We start from the raw sequence: 19,482 nt of genomic DNA, 5'->3' as shown, positions 1-19,482 counted from the left end.
GTCTAAAAAGATTGTCAAATTACAGAAGGCAAAGCAATTACAAAATATGAGGGGAATCATAAATCTGGAAGGATTCTACACTCAGGCTGCTTTGCAGGAAAGAAACTTTACTCATATTACTTTAAAAATAGCAAAACTGAATACTATAAGGAGTGGTTATGAAAAAATATGGTAGCAAACTCTAGTGAGAATACCTATACTCAGTATCAAGAAGGCTGTGGTCATAAATCAAAAAAAAAATAAAAATAAAAATAAAAAATAAAGAATCAATGTATATTTATAAAACAAGTTAAAATAAAATGGTTGAAATACCAATTCTATGATCCCTACTAGAACAAACTTTTTCTATTACTTGACCAAGTACTGGTCCCTATCACATTGGAAAAAAGAATTCCCACCAAATTATTATATTAACAGGTCTGAACAACAGGTTCCCCACACATGCCTCCCTAACTGTCTATGCTGTCCCCATCAAAGTATTTACCACCCTGATCTGCATTTATTTAGCTGCATCCCCCAAATGGGCTGGAAACTCCATGAGGAAAGGGATTATATCCTCAAATTATATATAAACTATCATTCCCAAAATATTCATTATTCTAAATGGCATGAGAATTAGCTAAACACAGGTCTCTCCTTCCCCTTGCCTCTTCCTTTCTCCAAAGATTGCTTGTTCCCTGAGGGCAGGCACTACATCATATCCAACTATGTGTAAATCTCAATACCTGACTCAACACCTTGTTCACTGAAGGCTATCCACAAAGGACCCACTGAATTGAACTAAGTAAGAGAAAAATAATTGTCATTTCCTTTTGAATTAATAAGACTATAAAAGCAACAGAGTCACTCAGGAAAGTGGAATTTGCTACAAAAAGGGTTGGGGAATCAATTTCCCATTCCCAACAAATTCTTAAGAATTCAAAAGTTAGCCAACAATTGAGAGTGTTTCAACCAACTGGAAATAAGAGAACAGATTAGACAAGCAGATGTGCTTCCTGGAAAGAGAACTGCACTCAACATACCAAAAGTCAATTCAAAAACACATGAGAGAAACTGAATGTCCATTGAATGCATTTATTGCCATATATAATGTGCACGGCACTGCAGAACATCCACACTCACAAGAATACCCATACCGTTTTCTGCTCTGCAGACCTTTACATACTCTTGGTGGAAACAGAACAAACCGGTTAAATTACAAAATGGAGCAACAAGGGCCAAGACAATTGTACAGACAGCAGCAGCTATGGAATTTTTAGAGACGGTTTCACAACAGCCTTTGAAATTCACTCCGAACCCTATAGGCTGGATAAGTTTTAGACAAGATAGTTAAGATTGAGGGGTGCCTTGGTGGCTCAGTTGGCTGGACGTCTGACTTCAGCTCAGGTCATGATCTCAGTTTGTGGGTTCAAGCCCCGCATCAGGCTCTGTGCTGACAACTCAGAGTCTGGAGCCTGCTTCGGATTCTGTGTCTCCCTCTCTCTCTGCCCTTCCCCTGCTCACACTCTGTCTCATCTCTCAAAAGAGAATAAATGTTACAATTTTTTTTAAAAAAAAAAGATAGTAAGATTGAAAGGGAGTGGGCTTTTTAAAATAGGGAACACAACATCAGCAAATTGACAGTGCTGCAAAGGGTAGATTAGGTTATGGAAAGCAAACCGAGCTGTAACACTGGGTATTACAGAAAAACTGTAGAAAAGTAGACTGACAAAGCCACTTTAATACGTGGAGTGACTGAGAAGTCAGGCACAGATGAAACGTGCCCTGTGAATTGCAGTGTTTGTAAGGCAACCACCTCAGACTAATGAGACAGAAAAAAAAAAAAAAAAAGACTGAAAAGTAGAAACATGTAAGAAATTTTGTTCATGTGATCAATATGATGGTATATTTTACGTATCAACTTGACTGGAGCACAGGGTGTCCAGATATCTGGTCAAACATTATTCTGGGTGTATCTGTGAGAGTGTTTTTAAATAAGATTAACATGTCAGTTCATAGGCTGACTATAAGAGCCTGCTCTCCACAACATGGGTGGGCCTCATCCAATCAGTTGAAGCCCAGAACAGAATGAGACTGACCCTCCACTGAGTACGAGAATTCCTCCTGCCTGACTTCCTCCATACTGGTACAACAGCTTTTTCCTGCCTTTGAACTTGAGATAAAACACATGCTGTGTCTCAAGCCTGAGGGCCTTCGAACTTAAACTATACCCTCAGTTCTTCAGGTTCTCAGGCCTTCAAACTCAGGCTAGAAGTAGAATATCAGGTGCCCTGGTCCCCAGTTTGATGGCTCACCCTGCAGATCTTGGGACTTGTCAGCCTCCATAATCATATGAGCCAATTCTTTTAATAAAGTCTCTTTACACACACGTACCTACACATATACATACACATCCTATCGATTCTGCTTCTCTGGAGAACACTGACTAATACAATCAAACTCGAAATGTAAGATGTTTGTTATACCACTACAATGGAATCTATCTGATAAAAAAACTAAAGTACATTTGAAATAACTTCTAGCCAAATAAAATATATTAACCTAGACAAAAAGGGAACATTGAATAACCTACAGATAATTTCAGAGCAGTAAGCTTTCAATATGAATAGTTTTAATTCTGTTTTTTTTTCTCATTTTAACAAAGAAACACTTCTGATAGAGATAAGTAATTCATTTGAAAAAAAAAAAATTAAGCAAGTATGTGCCAAGAGCTATGCTAAGATGAAGTATAACATAGTGAAATAAAACAGACACAGTACCCACCCTCAAAGAGCTTAGAGACTAGGAGTAAGCCGTTGATACCACCAAAAAAATGGAAAACAACTTGATGAATGCAAGGACAGTGAGGAACATGGTGCTAATGGAGTATATAATGGAGAGAGCTGATCTCATCTGAGGTTCAAGGATGGCCTCTTGGCAATGTGATGACTTAGCTTAGATCTACAGGACACAAACAGAGGAATCTAGCAAAGGCAAAAGGGAACATGCATGTGTAGAGCAAGTGGAAGGAACTCAAATATTCAATAGCTGGGTAAAAAAAAAAGTATAAGCTGCAAAAAAAGGAATGAAAATGAGTGGCTAGGAGGTGGTTTCAGAGAAGACAAAGGAAGAGAGCACTTCAAGACGAAGGTATTTGTCAACAACACCTAATGCCGCTGAGCAGATCTAGCAGAAGGAGGTCCAAAAAGCCTGGAGTGCTTTAGTGATGCAGAGAGCACTGGTAGCCTGAAAGAGAACCACCAGATGCCAGGTCAGTGTGGGTTGAGGAGTGTGCCGGAGGTGAGAAAACCGGAGACCCAGCATAGAGACAATTCAAGTAAGGAGAGAGGATCCCCGCTGCAAGGGGTTGTAGAAACAAGAGGAAACGATTTTGAAAAGAGAAGTGTGAATGTTTAAAATCAATGACAAGAACCCTGTTGACTGTGAGAGGGTGAGTATCGAGTGAAGAGAAGGGATACTCTATGTCAGAAGTGTTCATCAGAAGGAGGTACACACGTGGAGGACTTGTTCTCAGGAGAGAGGAGGGGACACTTCTCTATGCTGGGAGAAAGGAAAGAGAATGAGTGGGCTTGTAAGTAGGTGTGCATGTTTGCTGTCAGAGCTGATGGATGTGCAAGTTTTATACATATCACCTTTGTTAACATTCACCAAAATAAATGGTGAATATATATTCTTAGAATATCTTTTAATTTTCATGTATTTCCAAACATTAAAACAGGCTAGTTATATTCTCTTAACCACTGAACCTCTAAATAGAGTGTCCTCAATCCCCAGTGACCTCTATCTGTGATTTCTCCTCTAAGTCTCAGTTACATATTTCACTAGCTTTGGCAATAGGTCAGTTGTAACTATCACCCCAATTCATTTACTAAAAATGCATTTATTGGTGATATGGGTGAAATTAGTCAACAGGTACCAACTTTCAGTTATAAAATAAATAGGTCCTGAAAATATCATATACAGCATGGTGACCAAAAAAAAATGTATTTGAAGCATATATTCAGAATTGCTCCTAAATGTACATGTATTCCTCCATTTCTTCTAGATAAAAATTGACTCCAGTGCTCATCATCCCTCTGATTGGGAGAATATGGATATGGGATGGGAAGCTCTGCTCCACTATTCCAAGGCTCTATAAACTCGGGCTCAGCTTTTTCATCTGCAAAATGGGATAATACTACCATTTGGGGGAGGCGGACTGTTAAAATTAAGTAAGATAATGTTGATACAAAAATGTGACAAATTTTTATAATGGCCCAAAGTGGCACAATTTGAAATCTCATTTCATAACTACGGATAATCAGTTTTCATTTGTCTTGTTTTGTTTTTAGTTTTAGTGACTGATTTTCTAGGGTTAAAATTATGATAGGGTTTCCTATGGGTTTTAGATGATCTCAACAGAGTTAAAAATCGTATGTGTTATTGAATAGCAAGGTGCAAAGTATTTCAAGGGATTATCATATATCACTTTTTTATACAATGTGGCATCGATCTTACCATGAATTGAAATACAGCAGAATATCAGATCACCTGGGTGGCTCAATCGGTTAAGCATCCGACTCTTGACTTCGGCTCAGGTTATGATCTCATGGTTCATAGGATCAAGCCCTGTATTGGGCTCTGCGCTGACAGTATGAAGCCTGCTTGGGATTCTGTGTCTCCCTCTCTTTGCCCCTCCCCATCTTGTATGCTCAGGCTCTCTCTCTCTCTCTTTCTCTCTCTCTCTCAAAATAAATAAACATTAAAAAAATAAAGCAGAATATATTTACAGAAGTTTAATAAAAGCATACAAATGACCAATAATATGCATTTAAAACTGATAAAGAAAAAAAATGAGAAAAGGGAAGAAAAGCTATTTACAAGCACACTACGCTCCAAAGTCTAGAAATGGGCGGATTGAATTAAGTCACAGAAGGAAAGCTCTCAAAAGCCTAGCTGGGTTTACATGCTATTGCCAGAAGAACAGTCAGGTTAACTCTTGGCAAGAATGACCATGCCCCTTCTTGTTCCTTTTTCCTGTATGGAAAACTAATAGAACGAATGAACGAACGAAAGAGAGGAAAAAAAGACTAATAGCATAGACAGATATGTAAACAACCATTAAGTGTGCACAGCAATATCTCAAAGGACTTAGTTAACCACAAGAAAAGAAACCAGGAAATATTGCTTTAATCTCTGCCCACTGAGGTGAATTAAATAAAATGTATATTAAATCCCAATTTAAGAAATAATAGATGCATTATTCAACTGATTATGCATTTAATTAAGCATAACAAAAAGTGTGTATAGTTTTGACATAAGTCAGCCATGATAATGATATACTTAATTACTTTCCAGATTCTTGCTAAACAAACTCCAAGTAAAAGGGAAGGTCACAATTCAAATCTTAGAATTCCCCTCCCATTCAACTCTGTACCTACCTTCTTGATGCAATAAAGCAGCACAAACAGTAGCCTACAACTCAGTAACTAATCTTCCTTTTTCCTTTCCCCAAGATGTCTTTTTTGAATCATGTGAGATTTTCAAAGAGGACTAAGACACAATTAAGGATGATAGATTAGATTCTAAGAAACATTTTTCCTAAGGTTTTGTGAGCCAGTTTTCTCAAATTCTCAGAATTTAATATACTTACCTGGATACAGTATAACTTTATTGCAGGTTACATTAATTGAAAGATATATAAATTATAACATAAATTTTGTACTTTCTTTTGAATATTTTATTAATTCAGTGATATAATGTAGAACTTCACATTTTACTTTGTATTGCTAAGTAGTAGCTGAACCTTTTATGAGAATCCACGCATGCACTGAATGGAGCACGTCTTTAAATAAAAATTTCCCTAGAAAACCCAACTTCCCTTCATAAAGAACTAAATGTGGCTAATTCTAGTGTTTTGTGTTATATGCATTAAATTAACTTCACTCTGCAGTTTACTGACTACTGTATTTAATATCAATCATTAAAAAATAATCTAAAACTCATCATAAAATGTATCTCCAATTTTAAAAAAACAAAAATAAAGCCATTTTACTCTTTATGTTTATACCCAAAAAAATCTTGCTTGAAAACAAGTAGTATATTTTTGTTGTCTATATTTTAGATTTAACACTTAAATATATATGTATATATAATAATAAAATATATATACATATAATAATATATAAAATATACATATATTACATATATGTACATATAATACATATACATAATATATACATATATAATATATACATATACGTACATATATGTACATATAATACATATAATAATAATATTATATATAATATATAATAATATATTATATATATAATTATATATACATAATTTTAATTTCCTCCTCTGATATGGGGTATTCATGTTATTTGCTTCACTGTATCTAACACAAATGCCTCTTCTTTACATTATATTTTTTAGCAACTACAATATTTTAAACTTTCTTCTTTTTAGTTTCTACCACATCTCTTCTTAAACCTTGTAATTATAAAGCACAGTTCCAGTGTATTTAATACAGTGCTGATTAATTTTCAAATCCTAATCTTTGATTATTACATTTGTTAAGTATAATTTCAAAGAACCAGCTCGCAGCAAATATCATCTTTCCCACGAACCTCTGTCACTTCCCTATTCCATAGCCTAGGTTTCTGAGTTAGTCCAGAGTGGACTGCTTGCTGGGTTGTTAATCAACGGAGTATCTAAACTTAAGACTATCTGTAGTAATATCTGTAAAAAAAAAAAAAAAAAAAAAAAAACTCTAACTTAACAACAAGGTGCTGTTGGCCACACAGTCATCTAAGAGATAAAATACTCACACAGTAGACTGAAATGTATGCACACATACCAGTACATACTCAGCACTCACAGAGTAAAAATGTAACACCTTGCCAGACCAAATACTCACATACACATAAACAGCAGACCAGAGTTCAAGTGGAAGCATTTGCTTTCTGTTATTTCAAAGGCAACAGACATAAGCTTTCTTCCAAACTGACAAGGCACAACCAACTAGGTATACATCAGGAAAGAAAGAGCAGCGGAAGGAGCAGTGAGGCCAGGTCACTGAACGCTCGCTGAGCCCCGACTAGATACATCCAGGCCACGTGGGCAGCGGGAAAACAAACATAACCAATACAGATTGTTCTTGACAATCTCAGTCCAGTGACAGAAACACATGTATAAGTAAATGATTTCTCCAAGTGAGCCCATGGACATATTAGGCAGTTTGGATTTCTATTCTGGAGGTATTGGGAAATTTTTAAATTAAATAATTTGCTTTTAAATTTTAAAAATTCTAGATTAAATTAAATTAAATAGAATTTACTTTTAAATTAGTAATAAATTTAAATTAAGTTTAAATATAAGACTCAACGCTTTTCCTCCCAGAAGAATAATTTCACAGAATTCCTATTTTAAGTTCTACTTCATAGTTACACTATCACCAATCCTATTAACAAAGGCCCCAAATCAATTAGGAAATAAGCATTCTTTGGCCCTCCAGCTTCCCTTTGGTTAATGCCACAGAGGTGGACCTTGCTGGGTTACAAATTACGAAAGCACAGGAGCCTTTTAAATGATTTCTAGAGACAATACCTACGAACATCCAGCATTCCCCATTCTGAAAGATACCTAAAAGCAGGCAGAATGTCGATGTGCTAAGAGACAATCGGCCTGCACAAAACCTGCTTCTTTTAAAAAGCTGAAAAGTGTCTTAGCACAATCAAAATGATCTTAAACCTATCTCTAAACGTTGTCCAAATCACTGTATCTGATAAAGGTCTCTGCACAGTACAACAGGACACCTTCCCCACAGGACATTTCTCACACATTTCTCACATTTACAAAGTCCTAGTTATCTTTCCAAAGGGAAGACAAGCCACACAGCTACAGCCAATACAGAGTCACAGCAAGCAGTACTCAAGTGGCCTGGGCAGACGCATGCTTCCCTGTGCATCCAGCAACCAGGACACTCAGGAGCAGGCAACCAGGCTGCCGCTGCATAGTTGAGAACAGGCCCGCTAGGATTTAGTCATTCCACATAGCAGGTTGTTCCCTGAGTGGTGAATACTTACTAAAGAGTCTTCTACATGCTTGGAATTTATACTTGCTACCTCGAGAAGATGTTAGAAGAAATGAAGTAGATTTTGCTCTGTTTTCTATAGAAACAAAACGATAAAGACAAAAACTATAAACCTGGCAGAACTGTGATCATGAAAATAGTTGCTAACTTATATTGGCACACATAGGGGCCAGGTGTTTGGCATATGTTACCCTTGTTTAATTTAATCTTCACAAAATCCAATGAGGTGGTATTGTTATCATTAATTCACAAAAAGGAAGAGTTCAAAGATTATTTTGACCACTATGGAGACAGTAACTAGCTCGTCTTTTTAACTACAATATCTCCAGCATTCCGGACAGGCCCTGGCACACAGCAGATCCTCGAGAGCTATCAGGTGAATGAATGCATTAAGTGAACTGCTCATCCAGCAAGGGTCAGAGCCAGGAATCTACTGCTTAAATTGCCTTTCTTAATAATACCAAACTGGGCTGGTTCTGCATTCCTCTGAGTCTGTATCAAGTCCTTGTTTTGTCCATGAACTTTAACCTTTCCCTGTTGTGCTCTAAAGCAAATTTTCCTCATTGACCATTGCCAGAGCCAGCTTTAAAGATGGCCCCCAATGATGCCCCACCTCCTGGAATTCACTACCCTTGTGTAGTCCCCTCCTCCACTATACCAGGGTTGGTCTGTGTCTATGTGACTAGTAGCATTCCACAGCAATAATGGTACAGTAGGTCATTCCCAAACCTTGGTTATAAAAGATTGCTTGTCTCTTCCCCCTCCCCCCCGCCTCTCTCCTTCTCTCTCTCTCTCTCTCTCTCTCTCTCTCTCATTCTCGCATCACTCTCAGAGAAACAAACTGCCATGTCATAAGGAACCCCCGGGAATGTTTACATGGTAAAGAAGCCATGTGAGTGATCCTGGAAGTAGAATCCCCACCCCTAATCAAGTCTTTGGAGATTTCAAACAGCCCCAGATAATTAATGCTTGATCACAACTTCATGGCACTCCTTGAGCTACAACTCCAGGACCACCCAAGTTAAGTTGCTCCTAAATTCCTGATCCTCAGAACATGTATGAAGTAATGAATGTTCGTTGTTTCAAACTGTTAAATCTGAGGCAAATTTGTTACATAACAATAGATAACTAATGCAATCACAAACAGATACAGATAAGACAAGCTAGATGAAAATCATTCTGAAAAATTATTCAAAAGAAATTCTCTAATAAAAGTGATTCACAGAATCCTCATAGTCAAAGGTGCCACAACGGTCTGTTTTGTTGCTGGATGAGACATGGACACTGGCAAGCGGGAGTAGTCTTCAATGGAGATAGTAGAAGAAATTACCTGTATGGTGTCTCGCTTCAAAAGCCCAGGAAGTCCCACCTACTCAAAATTCTCCCCTATACTCAACCTGCCATGCTCAGATCCTAGAATTTTACTATTATTAATATCAAAAGATTTAAATGTTAACTGTAACACACTTTTAACACATTAGCTAGCAGCTGGGGAGAAAGGAACCAAAGGAGAGAAGAGGCAAGGACAGATATTACCTAAGCATGACCTTTATGTAAAGGAAAAGAAGGTGCAATGCTTGAATTCAGGATAGCTTGAGAACTTAAAAAAGATAAAGGAATATATGATGTAAATAACTTTAAAATATCTATATTTTTAAACTGAACATAGGGAAGGGAGAAAAAAAGAAAAGCAAACCATAAGAGACTCTTAGCTATACAAAACAAACAGGGCTGCTGCAAGGTGTTAGGTGGGGGGATGGGCTAAATAAGTGATGGGTATTGGGAACGGCACTGGTTGTGCTGAGCACTGTGTGTTATATGTAAGTGACTAATCACTAAATTCTATACCTGAAACCATTTTTACCATAAATGGAACTAGAATTTAAATAAAAACTTTATATAAATAAACAATTTTGCAAATGTTCAGCAGTTTCAAAATATCTAGGTAGCAAGTTCAGAAACATGGAACGTTCTCAAAATCTGAATTTACTCCTTTATAAATTATCTCAACTCTAAGGTTTTAGAGCACAGAGGTTCAGAGGGTGGGAAGAGAAGACAGGTCACCTGGGTTCAATTCCTAGCCAGTACTTCTTGGCTGTGTGGTCTCAGGCAAGTTACTTAGAGTCTGTGTATCAGCATCCTCAGCTTACAAAGGTTGGTGACAATTATAGCACCTTCCTCATAGGGTCAGGGTAAGGATCAGGGTTATAATACACAGAAGCACTTACTGGCACATAGTAAGTGTTCAGTAAGTGTTAGCTGCCATCTTCATCATCATTACTAAGGATTAACATATATTTCAAGGTTATCGCTATGCATCACTTAAGGATATTTCTATAAATACTCATTTGACTTGTCAATAAATTATACTCTGACTTAGAATAATAAGTTGACAAACAATATAATAATTCCTCTGCTCCCTACAGGAATATGTGGCCACAGCAGAGCTAGAATTTAAAACTTCAGAGGACCAACTGCTTGTAATTGTACTTGTAATTGTACTTTATTTAAACTTTTACCTCATGAAAGGCAAATATGTACTTTGCTGTAAGATAATCCCTTAAAAGATTTGCATATTATTTAACTGATATTTTTATGGTATTACTGAAGAAAATCATTAGACAGTTGTACCTTAATATTCTGTAACAGATTCTGGAAAATATTATAAAAATGCCACTTATATAAATCTGATAAGAAGAAACAGAAATAGAGAAGAAACTAAATTAGAGAAAACTAATTTGGTGTAGAAATGAAAAATCTTTTTGATATTTTTTTTTTTTTTTTTTTTTTTGGTTGCTTGGTTGCTATCATGGTACCTGCTATACGAATGCTACATCAACACTATTTGATAAGTGTCTGGATGACAATGGATAAAGTCTTATCCATGCTTTAAAAATATTCTAGTTGCTTCACTCTTAGGAAATCTACATTTGATCCCCAGCTCTGCCATTTTGAAATATCATGTGTCACCAGAAGACTCCAGGATAAAGTAAGAGTGTCTGTCCATCCTCACACAAGGCAGAGGAAGGACAGAAAAGAACATGTAATAGAATAGCTCTCCTGGTAATGGGACAACTAAACTGACATCAGAATTGGGACCAACCTGTGTTGACTTCACAAGTTTGGTTCAATACCTAGTGCTCTCTCAACTTATTTAGACCATCTCCACAATGTGACATCCCTTATGAGGTATATCAAAACCCAAATGTTTTTCCATATGCTCCTTTTTCTTATAACACCAAGACACCTTTTCATTTATGTTGATAATATATTGCAAAAAGTCCCAGGGAAGCGATGCCTGGAAATATGTCCTTAAGAACATGAGATGTAGCACTCTCTCTGAAATGTCCCAAGAATTCAAAGTCTCAACTTTAAATGCATAATCCTGTACTTAAATAGTTTTCTATGAAAAGATCAGAAAATGTTGGGGCGCCTGGGTGGCGCAGTCGGTTAAGCGTCCGACTTCAGCCAGGTCACGATCTTGCGGTCCGTGAGTTCGAGCCCCGCGTCGGGCTCTGGACTGATGGCTCAGAGCCTGGAGCCTGTTTCCGATTCTGTGTCTCCCTCTCTCTCTGCCCCTCCCCCATTCATGCTCTGTCTCTCTCTGTCCCAAAAATGAATAAACGTTGGAAAAAAAAAATTAAAAAAAAAAAAGAAAATGTTTAAAGCCTGCAAAACACTGAGTAGGTCAAATCTTTTTTTCAAATATTACATTTTTTCCTTTGGTGTAACAAAATTAATACTTAATAAGAATCACCCATTTTTTTTATGGAGACTAAGAATTCTTTTGGTTCATTTTAAGCCACATCTTTCACACTTTGAATTGTCTGGTTCAGTTGGAAATATTTTTCATAAGTCTGGACATACAGTTCAACTAATTATTCTAAAATGTGTGCATGTGGGAAGAATTTTTTGCTGAAGAGATCCTTCAATAATTCATATATTTAAATCATTTCCAAAGCAAATTTTCCAAAATCAAATAAATTGCAAAACTACAAGTAAACTAAGTCTCCAAAAAGGAGTTTCAATCCACTGCCAAAACAGACCTCAAATTCTTAATCCCTAGTCCAAAAAAATTGGACCAAGTATTGACGTTTTCCACCAAGCAAGCCACATAGCCACAAATGTTTCTCATTTACTCCACTCCTGGGACATACAGCTCAAATAAAAAATTTCCTGAATACCCCAAATTTCAGATACAATTTGGAATGTAAGTGATTCATAATGTTATGCAGGAAACATTATGATCTTCTCCTACCAACTCAATGTTTCTGGAATGCAACCCTCAGGAGATTATCCCAACGAATTAGAAGGCTGACATCACTGTCAGCCTTGTGACCCAAGCATTATGTCCTCTGCCCCCAGCTCAGATGTGATTTTGAACCCTGAACAATCTGCTACTCCAGCTACTGTTCAAGTGAAAAAGAGGTTCCATCAAGGGAGCCAACAAAGATCCATACTGTGCTCCATGGCAAGAAACATGGTAACAGTGCACTAAACCCCCATCTAAGTAAAGGCCAAAACAACATTAAAAGGAATTAAAGACACTGTCATCACTTGTGCACCCAAAGATACTCACAGTGGCCTCTGAACAGATTCTAATTAAATTCAAGTATGAAACTTCACAGAGCCTCTAGTTAGTTTATGAATCCTATTCTAATCCTACCCCCACTTCACCTCCTCTTCAACCAAATAATAATTTCTTAGAGTATCAAAGTTGCAACAATAATGTTTTGTGGATTCCTATTGTCTTTCAAGTAAAGAAAGATGGTTAATATAGAGAAAAAGCTCTACAATGAATGTACAGAATGAACATGAAAATTTTGTAAGTCTAAGCAACCACGGTTACTAAGAAAGACAGATATGCAGGTGGCCACCATGTAATGAAATAAATAAATAGGGCATAGAGAACAAATACTGACATAGTACTCCATTACCTAAAGGGGTCATTACAAACAAAATGTACAGTTAGAGGAAATACTTAAACAAGGATTATCTGAAGGAGTCTGAGACAAAACTCAAAACTGAGCACACCCTGGAAATTCAGGCAAATGGAGAGAGCTACTGATGCTACAGAAATAACAGCCAATAAGAAGAAATTCTCAAACAAAAGGTGTCATCTGAGCAAAGGTTAAAATCATTATTTAAGCATAAGGAGGAAAGAATCTATTTTAAATAGAATAACCTCCTCGGGGCACCTGGGTGGCTCTTTTGGTTAAGCATCTGACTCTTGATTTTGGTTCAGGCCCTATCCCATGGTTTGTGACATTGAGCCCCCATGTCAGGCACCGTGCTGACAGTGTGGAGCCTGCTTGGGATTCTCTCTCTCCCTCTCTCTCTGCCCCTCCCCCACTCTCTCTCAAAATAAAGAAATAAACTTAAAAAATAGATAGATAAATAAATAAATACAATAATACTATCTAAAACACAATAATAAAGAAAACAAAACAATGGTTTTGCCTAAAGTAAATTTCATGGGCTTTTTGATATTGGTAACATTCACAAGGAAGCACTTAAACTGAGTCTGGAAATGAAAATTGTGAGGTAACCAAAGCTGCTATGAGATGACTGCCTCCAGAAACCACAAAAAATAAAACAAAATACTTGAAATAACTTAATGTCTACACATTTAAAGAGATCAGTTTAAATCTGTTGTTGGATCAAAAGTATGTCATGAATAATCTAAAAAGTGGCTTGAATATCTCTAACTGCTGGAGGATCTTATTTTTCATCCCACCCTAGCCTGTCGGTAAGAGGCATCTCTCATTGATCCATACAAAAAAAAAAAAAAGACAGTAATCACATTGGTTATATCTAATACTTATGTGTACTGAAAAGATTTGGTTAGCTAAAAATACCAGGAAGTGGAATAGTCTAGATGACTATCTTTCTGGTTACTTTAAAACCTAATTCTATGTATTTTCCCTCTTGTGACCAATGGTATTACACTCAGAATTGAGTGAAATTAGATAACCCTCAGCAAATTATTAAACTTTCACAGTTCTTATGAATAAATACATGATGTATATGAAGCTTCTAGAACAGCACACATGGTAAATACTTAAAGAAATACTAGTTCCCTTATTATTTTCCCTTCTCTTACTTCTGCTAACCATTGTTTTGCTGCTTCTTCTGTAGTTTAGGATCCATGAGCTGGGTTTTCCCATGAAATGAGTCAATTCCCCAATAGAATGTAATGTTTTTTTGTTCTGTTAACCATCCAATCAGTGAGTTTTAATTAGAGAACTCCTCTAAGAACTTATTGCCTTAACTTCTTCTCTTCTTGGCTGAGTTTCTACTGTGGAATCACCTAAGTTCAACTCATAGTTTGTATCAGAGCCTAACATTACATGCAGCACTATACTAGGATACAGGGATACAGACAGAATTCAATAAAATACGGTTCCCGCTTGGGTGGTTAATTTTGTTAACTGAGCCACAGGATTCCCAAATAGTGGTTTAAACATCATTCAGGGTGTTTCTGTGAGGATGTTTTGGCATGAAATTAACATTTAAATAAATGGACTTGAGTGAAGCAAATTGCCCTCCACATGTGGGTAAGCCTGATCCAATCAGTTGAAGGCCTGAATTGAACTACAAGGTGATCCTCCCCCAAATAAGAGAATTCTCCTGCTTTATGACCTTCACACTATAATATCTGCTCTTCCAGCCTAACAGCATGTTAAGTGGGACACTGGTTCTTCTTGATTCTATGGCAGCCTGATGGTTCTCAAATTCAAATTCTATAGCAGCTTCCTTGTTCTATGGCCTCTAGACTCAAAGTGGGATTTTGAGCTCTGCAGATTTTGGATTTGCCAGCCTCCATAATCATACGAGCCAATACCTTATAATAAATCTCTCTCTGTGTCTCTGTCTCTCTCTACCCCCCACCATTTCTCTCTAATATATATATATATGTGTGTGTGTGTGTGTGTGTACACACACACACACATATATACACATAGACATAGACATAGAGACCCTATTGGTTCTATTTCTCTGGAAAATTCTGAGTAATACACTATCCTCACTCAAGAAGCTCAAAGTCCAGTCATGGGGATATACCCAAGTAAATTTTCTCCATGAAGCTTTTCCCAAACAATAACACAGAATATCCTACTATGAGCCAAACAACCAACAAACTAAGGAAACTATCAATATCCACTGAATGAATTAAAAGTACTTGAAAACAAGATCTGCCAAGGACAATATCAGACCATGTAATTCGTTCCCTCAAGAATTCCCATAAAGTGAGTGATCTGGTGTCAATTTACAACTAGACTTGCCCTTTCCTGCATATGCTGACTAGATGAGACTTCTCTGCTTTATGAGATAGTTACTGTTATTTGAAGCAAGTCATTGGGAAATAAATCTAAAACAGGGAGTGCAGTTAGAAATTAGTTCATTCCCCTCACAGAACATACATAGTACAAATAAGAAGCAAATAAGCTCACTTGAATGGCAGCCAAGTTCTTCTGCTCCTGAGATGGTGCCTCATGAACAAAGCGAAGCCAGTTGGAGTGTCGTGGATTGGTAGCATCCAAAATGTATAGAACTTCTCCCTTACTCCCACGAACCTGAAATATAAAAAGCTCCTGAGTTTGCACTTGAAGTCAGTATTAGTCATACTAAACATATCAAGGGTAGGATATGATATTATTTCATAAGTATATACCTTTCTTATTGACAGGTGTTGAATAGATGCTGGATTAACATCCATTCTTTCCCTTAAACACACATACAAATAGAGCCTAATATTTTATCTGGCAGATGTCTAGATGACTCACAACTGCAAGCAACTCTCAGAAACATCCTGTGTTGATAGCTCTTTTCTGGTTAAAATTATTTGTTTGTAGGTATATTTCAATATATGTGTTGCAACTGCAATTACTCAGGGGATAACCATAATTGCAACCCGTCCCCTTTTTTCCACTGAAGAGGGTGATACTGCTTGGTTCCCAGTTGAGGGGGTGGAGCTGGAGCAATCCTTTCAATTTGTCTCTCCACCTGTTTACTGAATCATTTCCATATGAGGAGGACTTGCTAATGTAACCAGTAGAATCTAACATCCATTGAGCCACATTTTCACATTTTTAACTAGTAGGTGAATAAAACAAGTTCCATTCTGTCTTTTTTTAAAAAATTATTTTAGAGAGAAAGAGAGCGCATGAGTGGGGGAGAAGGCCAGAGGGAGAAAGAGAGAGAATCTTAAGCAGGCTCCACATTCAGTACAGAGCCCAACGCGGGTCTCAATCCCATGGCCCTGGGATCATGCCCAAGTCAAAATCAAGAATTGGACGCTTAACCAACTAAGCCACCCAAGTGCCCCATTTTGTCTTTTCATAGGCTGCTGATGGCTTGCTGAGGACAGTGGGCCCTCTGCTTTGTGTTTCATGCCATAAGCCCTTCTGGTCAGAACCACTCAACACTCAGTTGGAGGGAGGAAGGTAACTGCCAAAGAAGTGTGTAATCTATTGGACATTCTTGAACCCAAGTTGCCTTAAACCAAGCTTCTCCAAAGCCCCCGCATTGTAGATTATCAGGCACTGCTCAGTTTAATAATACATATATCAATCTCTATTCAACTCACTGTGTGTCTATATTCAATTGGAATCCAGGGGAGAAGAAAGAAGGAATGAGTGATTAGCACTTCAGATCCCTAACACCAAGTAACACAAATGTAAGAATGCAAATTCACCTTTGCAGACTTGGGGTGGGGATAAACATATTCTACATTTTCAAAATCTTATTTAATAAAATAAAGCACAACCAGCCTAATAAGATATGTATTTTCATGGTATATTTGGAAAATCATGCATTCACTCAACATAATTTATTGAGTTCTTACCATGTGCCTGGTACAGCTTAAGGCACTGGGAATCTTTTAGTGAACAGGATAGATGAGGCCTGGCATCGCAGCACTTCAGAACAAACAAGTATAGAATATAACCTCAGGTAAAGATAAGTCCTGTGAGTACAACTAAAGAAGAGTAGCAGGAAGCAGAGTGAGGGGAGATGAACAGTCTCAGATGACATGGTCAGGCATAGCCTCTCTGACAAGGTGATCTGAAAAGAGCTCTAAGGAAGGAAGGCACCAGGGGCACCTGGGTGGCTCAGTCGGTTAAGCATCTGACTCTTGATTTTGGCTTAGGTCATGAGCTCATGGTTCGAGCCCCGTGTCATGTTCTGCACTGACAGCACAGAGCTCACTTGGGATTCTTTTTCTCTCTGCCCTTCCCCAGCTCACGCACATGTGCACATGCTCACTTGCTCTCTCTCACTCTCTCTCTCTCAAAATAGATAAAAAAAAAAAAAAAAAGAGGAAGAAGAAGGAAGGCATGAGCCAGTGAAGAACCAAAGAGTGCTCCCAGACAGAAGGAACAGCAAATAAAAGGCAAATAGAAAGGCCCTGGGTTAAAGACAAATTAGGTTTGTTCAAAGAACAGCAAAAAGGCCATGGGACTAGAACAGAAGGAGCAACTGAGAAAATAATGGGTACTGAGATCAGACAGACTGCACTGGCCCAATCATGTACTAACATGCGACCAGGAAGCCATCTATAGAGGTCAAGTTACCCACAAAAACTATCATATATAAATATCTGCTACATGCACTGAAAAAACCAATATTTCAAGATTTCAGCAAATATTGTTCAGAAAAAATACAGTTTACCTGTTTCTACTATCATATACATTCACTGCCATGCTTCTCAAACAATTCCTGTTTTCTTAAATGCCCAAGGATTCTCAATAATCATTTAAAAATCTTGCTAATGAAATGCCAGACCTCACTGAGAAGGAGGAATTTAATTTTCAATATTATAATTGGCTAAAAGAAGAAGTTAGGAGTATAAACACCTACTATTTATATCTCATGTTTAAGTGTGAAGCTATGGGAATCTGTAACTTCCCACTAAATAAACTCATGCTGAGAAGATCTCTTTTGGCAGGCACTTAAAAATTGTACTACGTTCCTACCCTCAACCCGGAACCCTCACTGCCCAACAGGTAACATCAGAAATGTCCAGAAACACTGCTAGGATAGATAGAAAGGACCTTCTACAACTCTCCTCAAAGAGGACATCAACCCACCTTTCTTTAAACAGGGCAAATAATTTTAAATACTTGGGTATAAATTCTCCTTGCCAGGTTCCTCCCTAGCTACAGTAACAAAACTATATTGACAAACAGCTAAATTAAGCAGAACAAGTGGCAATGCCATTAGATGCTTGAAAAAAATATTTTTCTCAAGACCAAAATTAAAAACCTACATCTGTTAGGTAGAAGCTGGACAGGAGCAGTGGAAGGAACACCCAGAGGCAGAGTCCCAAATCCAACAAGGGGAATGGTACAGACCTGAGCTGGAGGCAAGGATGGTGAAAAATAAGCAACATGTTAAATGCCCGGAGGCACAACAGTCTCACCTTGTGGCTTCCAAAACCTTGGGACTGGCAAATCAAGAGCCACAGGTGCAGAGCATAAGTTCTTCTCTTCACCTCCACCGCTGGGTAACCCCTAGACTCATTATAATGCCTTTGCATTGCAGGTACAGCCTCCCCACCCCCATGGAGAAAGGCTGCTTTGTGGGTTCATATACAAATCTTGTAGGTTCAAACTCCTCCTCCCAACCTGTAGGGGGCGTCTCCCAAACGAAAAGAAGCAGCCTCCATTAGAGACCATGCCACTGTACCTCACAGCTCCTCCCAGCCCACAGAGACCCAATAATATCCAATCCCAAAACAACCTAGGGGCCATTCTACCTCAGGGGAATCTGCCTGCTCACCCACTTTGATTTAGGAGTGTACTTTCCCTTTAATAAACTGCTTTGTGTTTGCTACTTTCCTTCTGACTGTCTTTTTGAGGGGCAGGGATCCCCATGTAAATCTTCTTGTGGAGAATCCAAGGACCAAGACCTCCATTCACACAACAGACTCTCCCACCAGTAACACAACTACTGCTGAAATCCACAAAATCCAGCTAAGTTTATTTAGGGAAACACCAATGGCTCTGTCTGTGACATATCTCAGTTTGAGAGGATATGACTACTTACAGAAACCAGTCAATGGCCCTTCTAAGTCATACATTTGTCACCTAGTATTAAGAACAATATATATTAGATGTGGTTGATATTTGGAATTCTTTCCCAAAGATGTGAAACATAACAAAGATTGCTCTGTAACTTATTATAGTAAGCACATTTTACCAGGGGCATTGTCTGTTCTTCATATATTTCAGTGTTTTTCCCAGGCCCTTTGGCTCCAAATACGTCCAATTATTCAGTATTACTGACTCATTTCCAGTCCGTTAGATATATGCACTCTCTGGTTGTCCATAATCTTCTCACACTACATTCCAGCTTAAGGGACAAGCACAATTTAATTTTATATTAAAATTTTGATGAAACAT

The 19,482-nt window shown here is 37.7% G+C and overlaps 1 protein-coding gene across 1 annotated transcript in view; it reads right to left on the bottom strand.

The window, feature by feature from the left end:
* Window positions 1–19,482, bottom strand: part of PRDM5 (PR/SET domain 5) — a 210,247-nt gene that overhangs the window by 121,096 nt on the left and 69,669 nt on the right. Inside the window, 1 exon segment of the mRNA XM_086704306.1 lies at window positions 15,532–15,654. Within this exon segment, the coding sequence (XP_086560432.1) occupies window positions 15,532–15,654 (123 nt within the window).

The sequence above is a fragment of the Puma concolor genome, chromosome B1, assembly GCF_028749965.1.
Source record: "Puma concolor isolate L17-30 chromosome B1, mPumCon1.1.hap2, whole genome shotgun sequence".
NCBI lineage: Eukaryota > Metazoa > Chordata > Mammalia > Carnivora > Felidae > Puma > Puma concolor.
The sequence above is the reverse complement of the archived record's forward strand: the minus strand, read 5'-3'. Positions and strand labels throughout refer to the sequence as shown.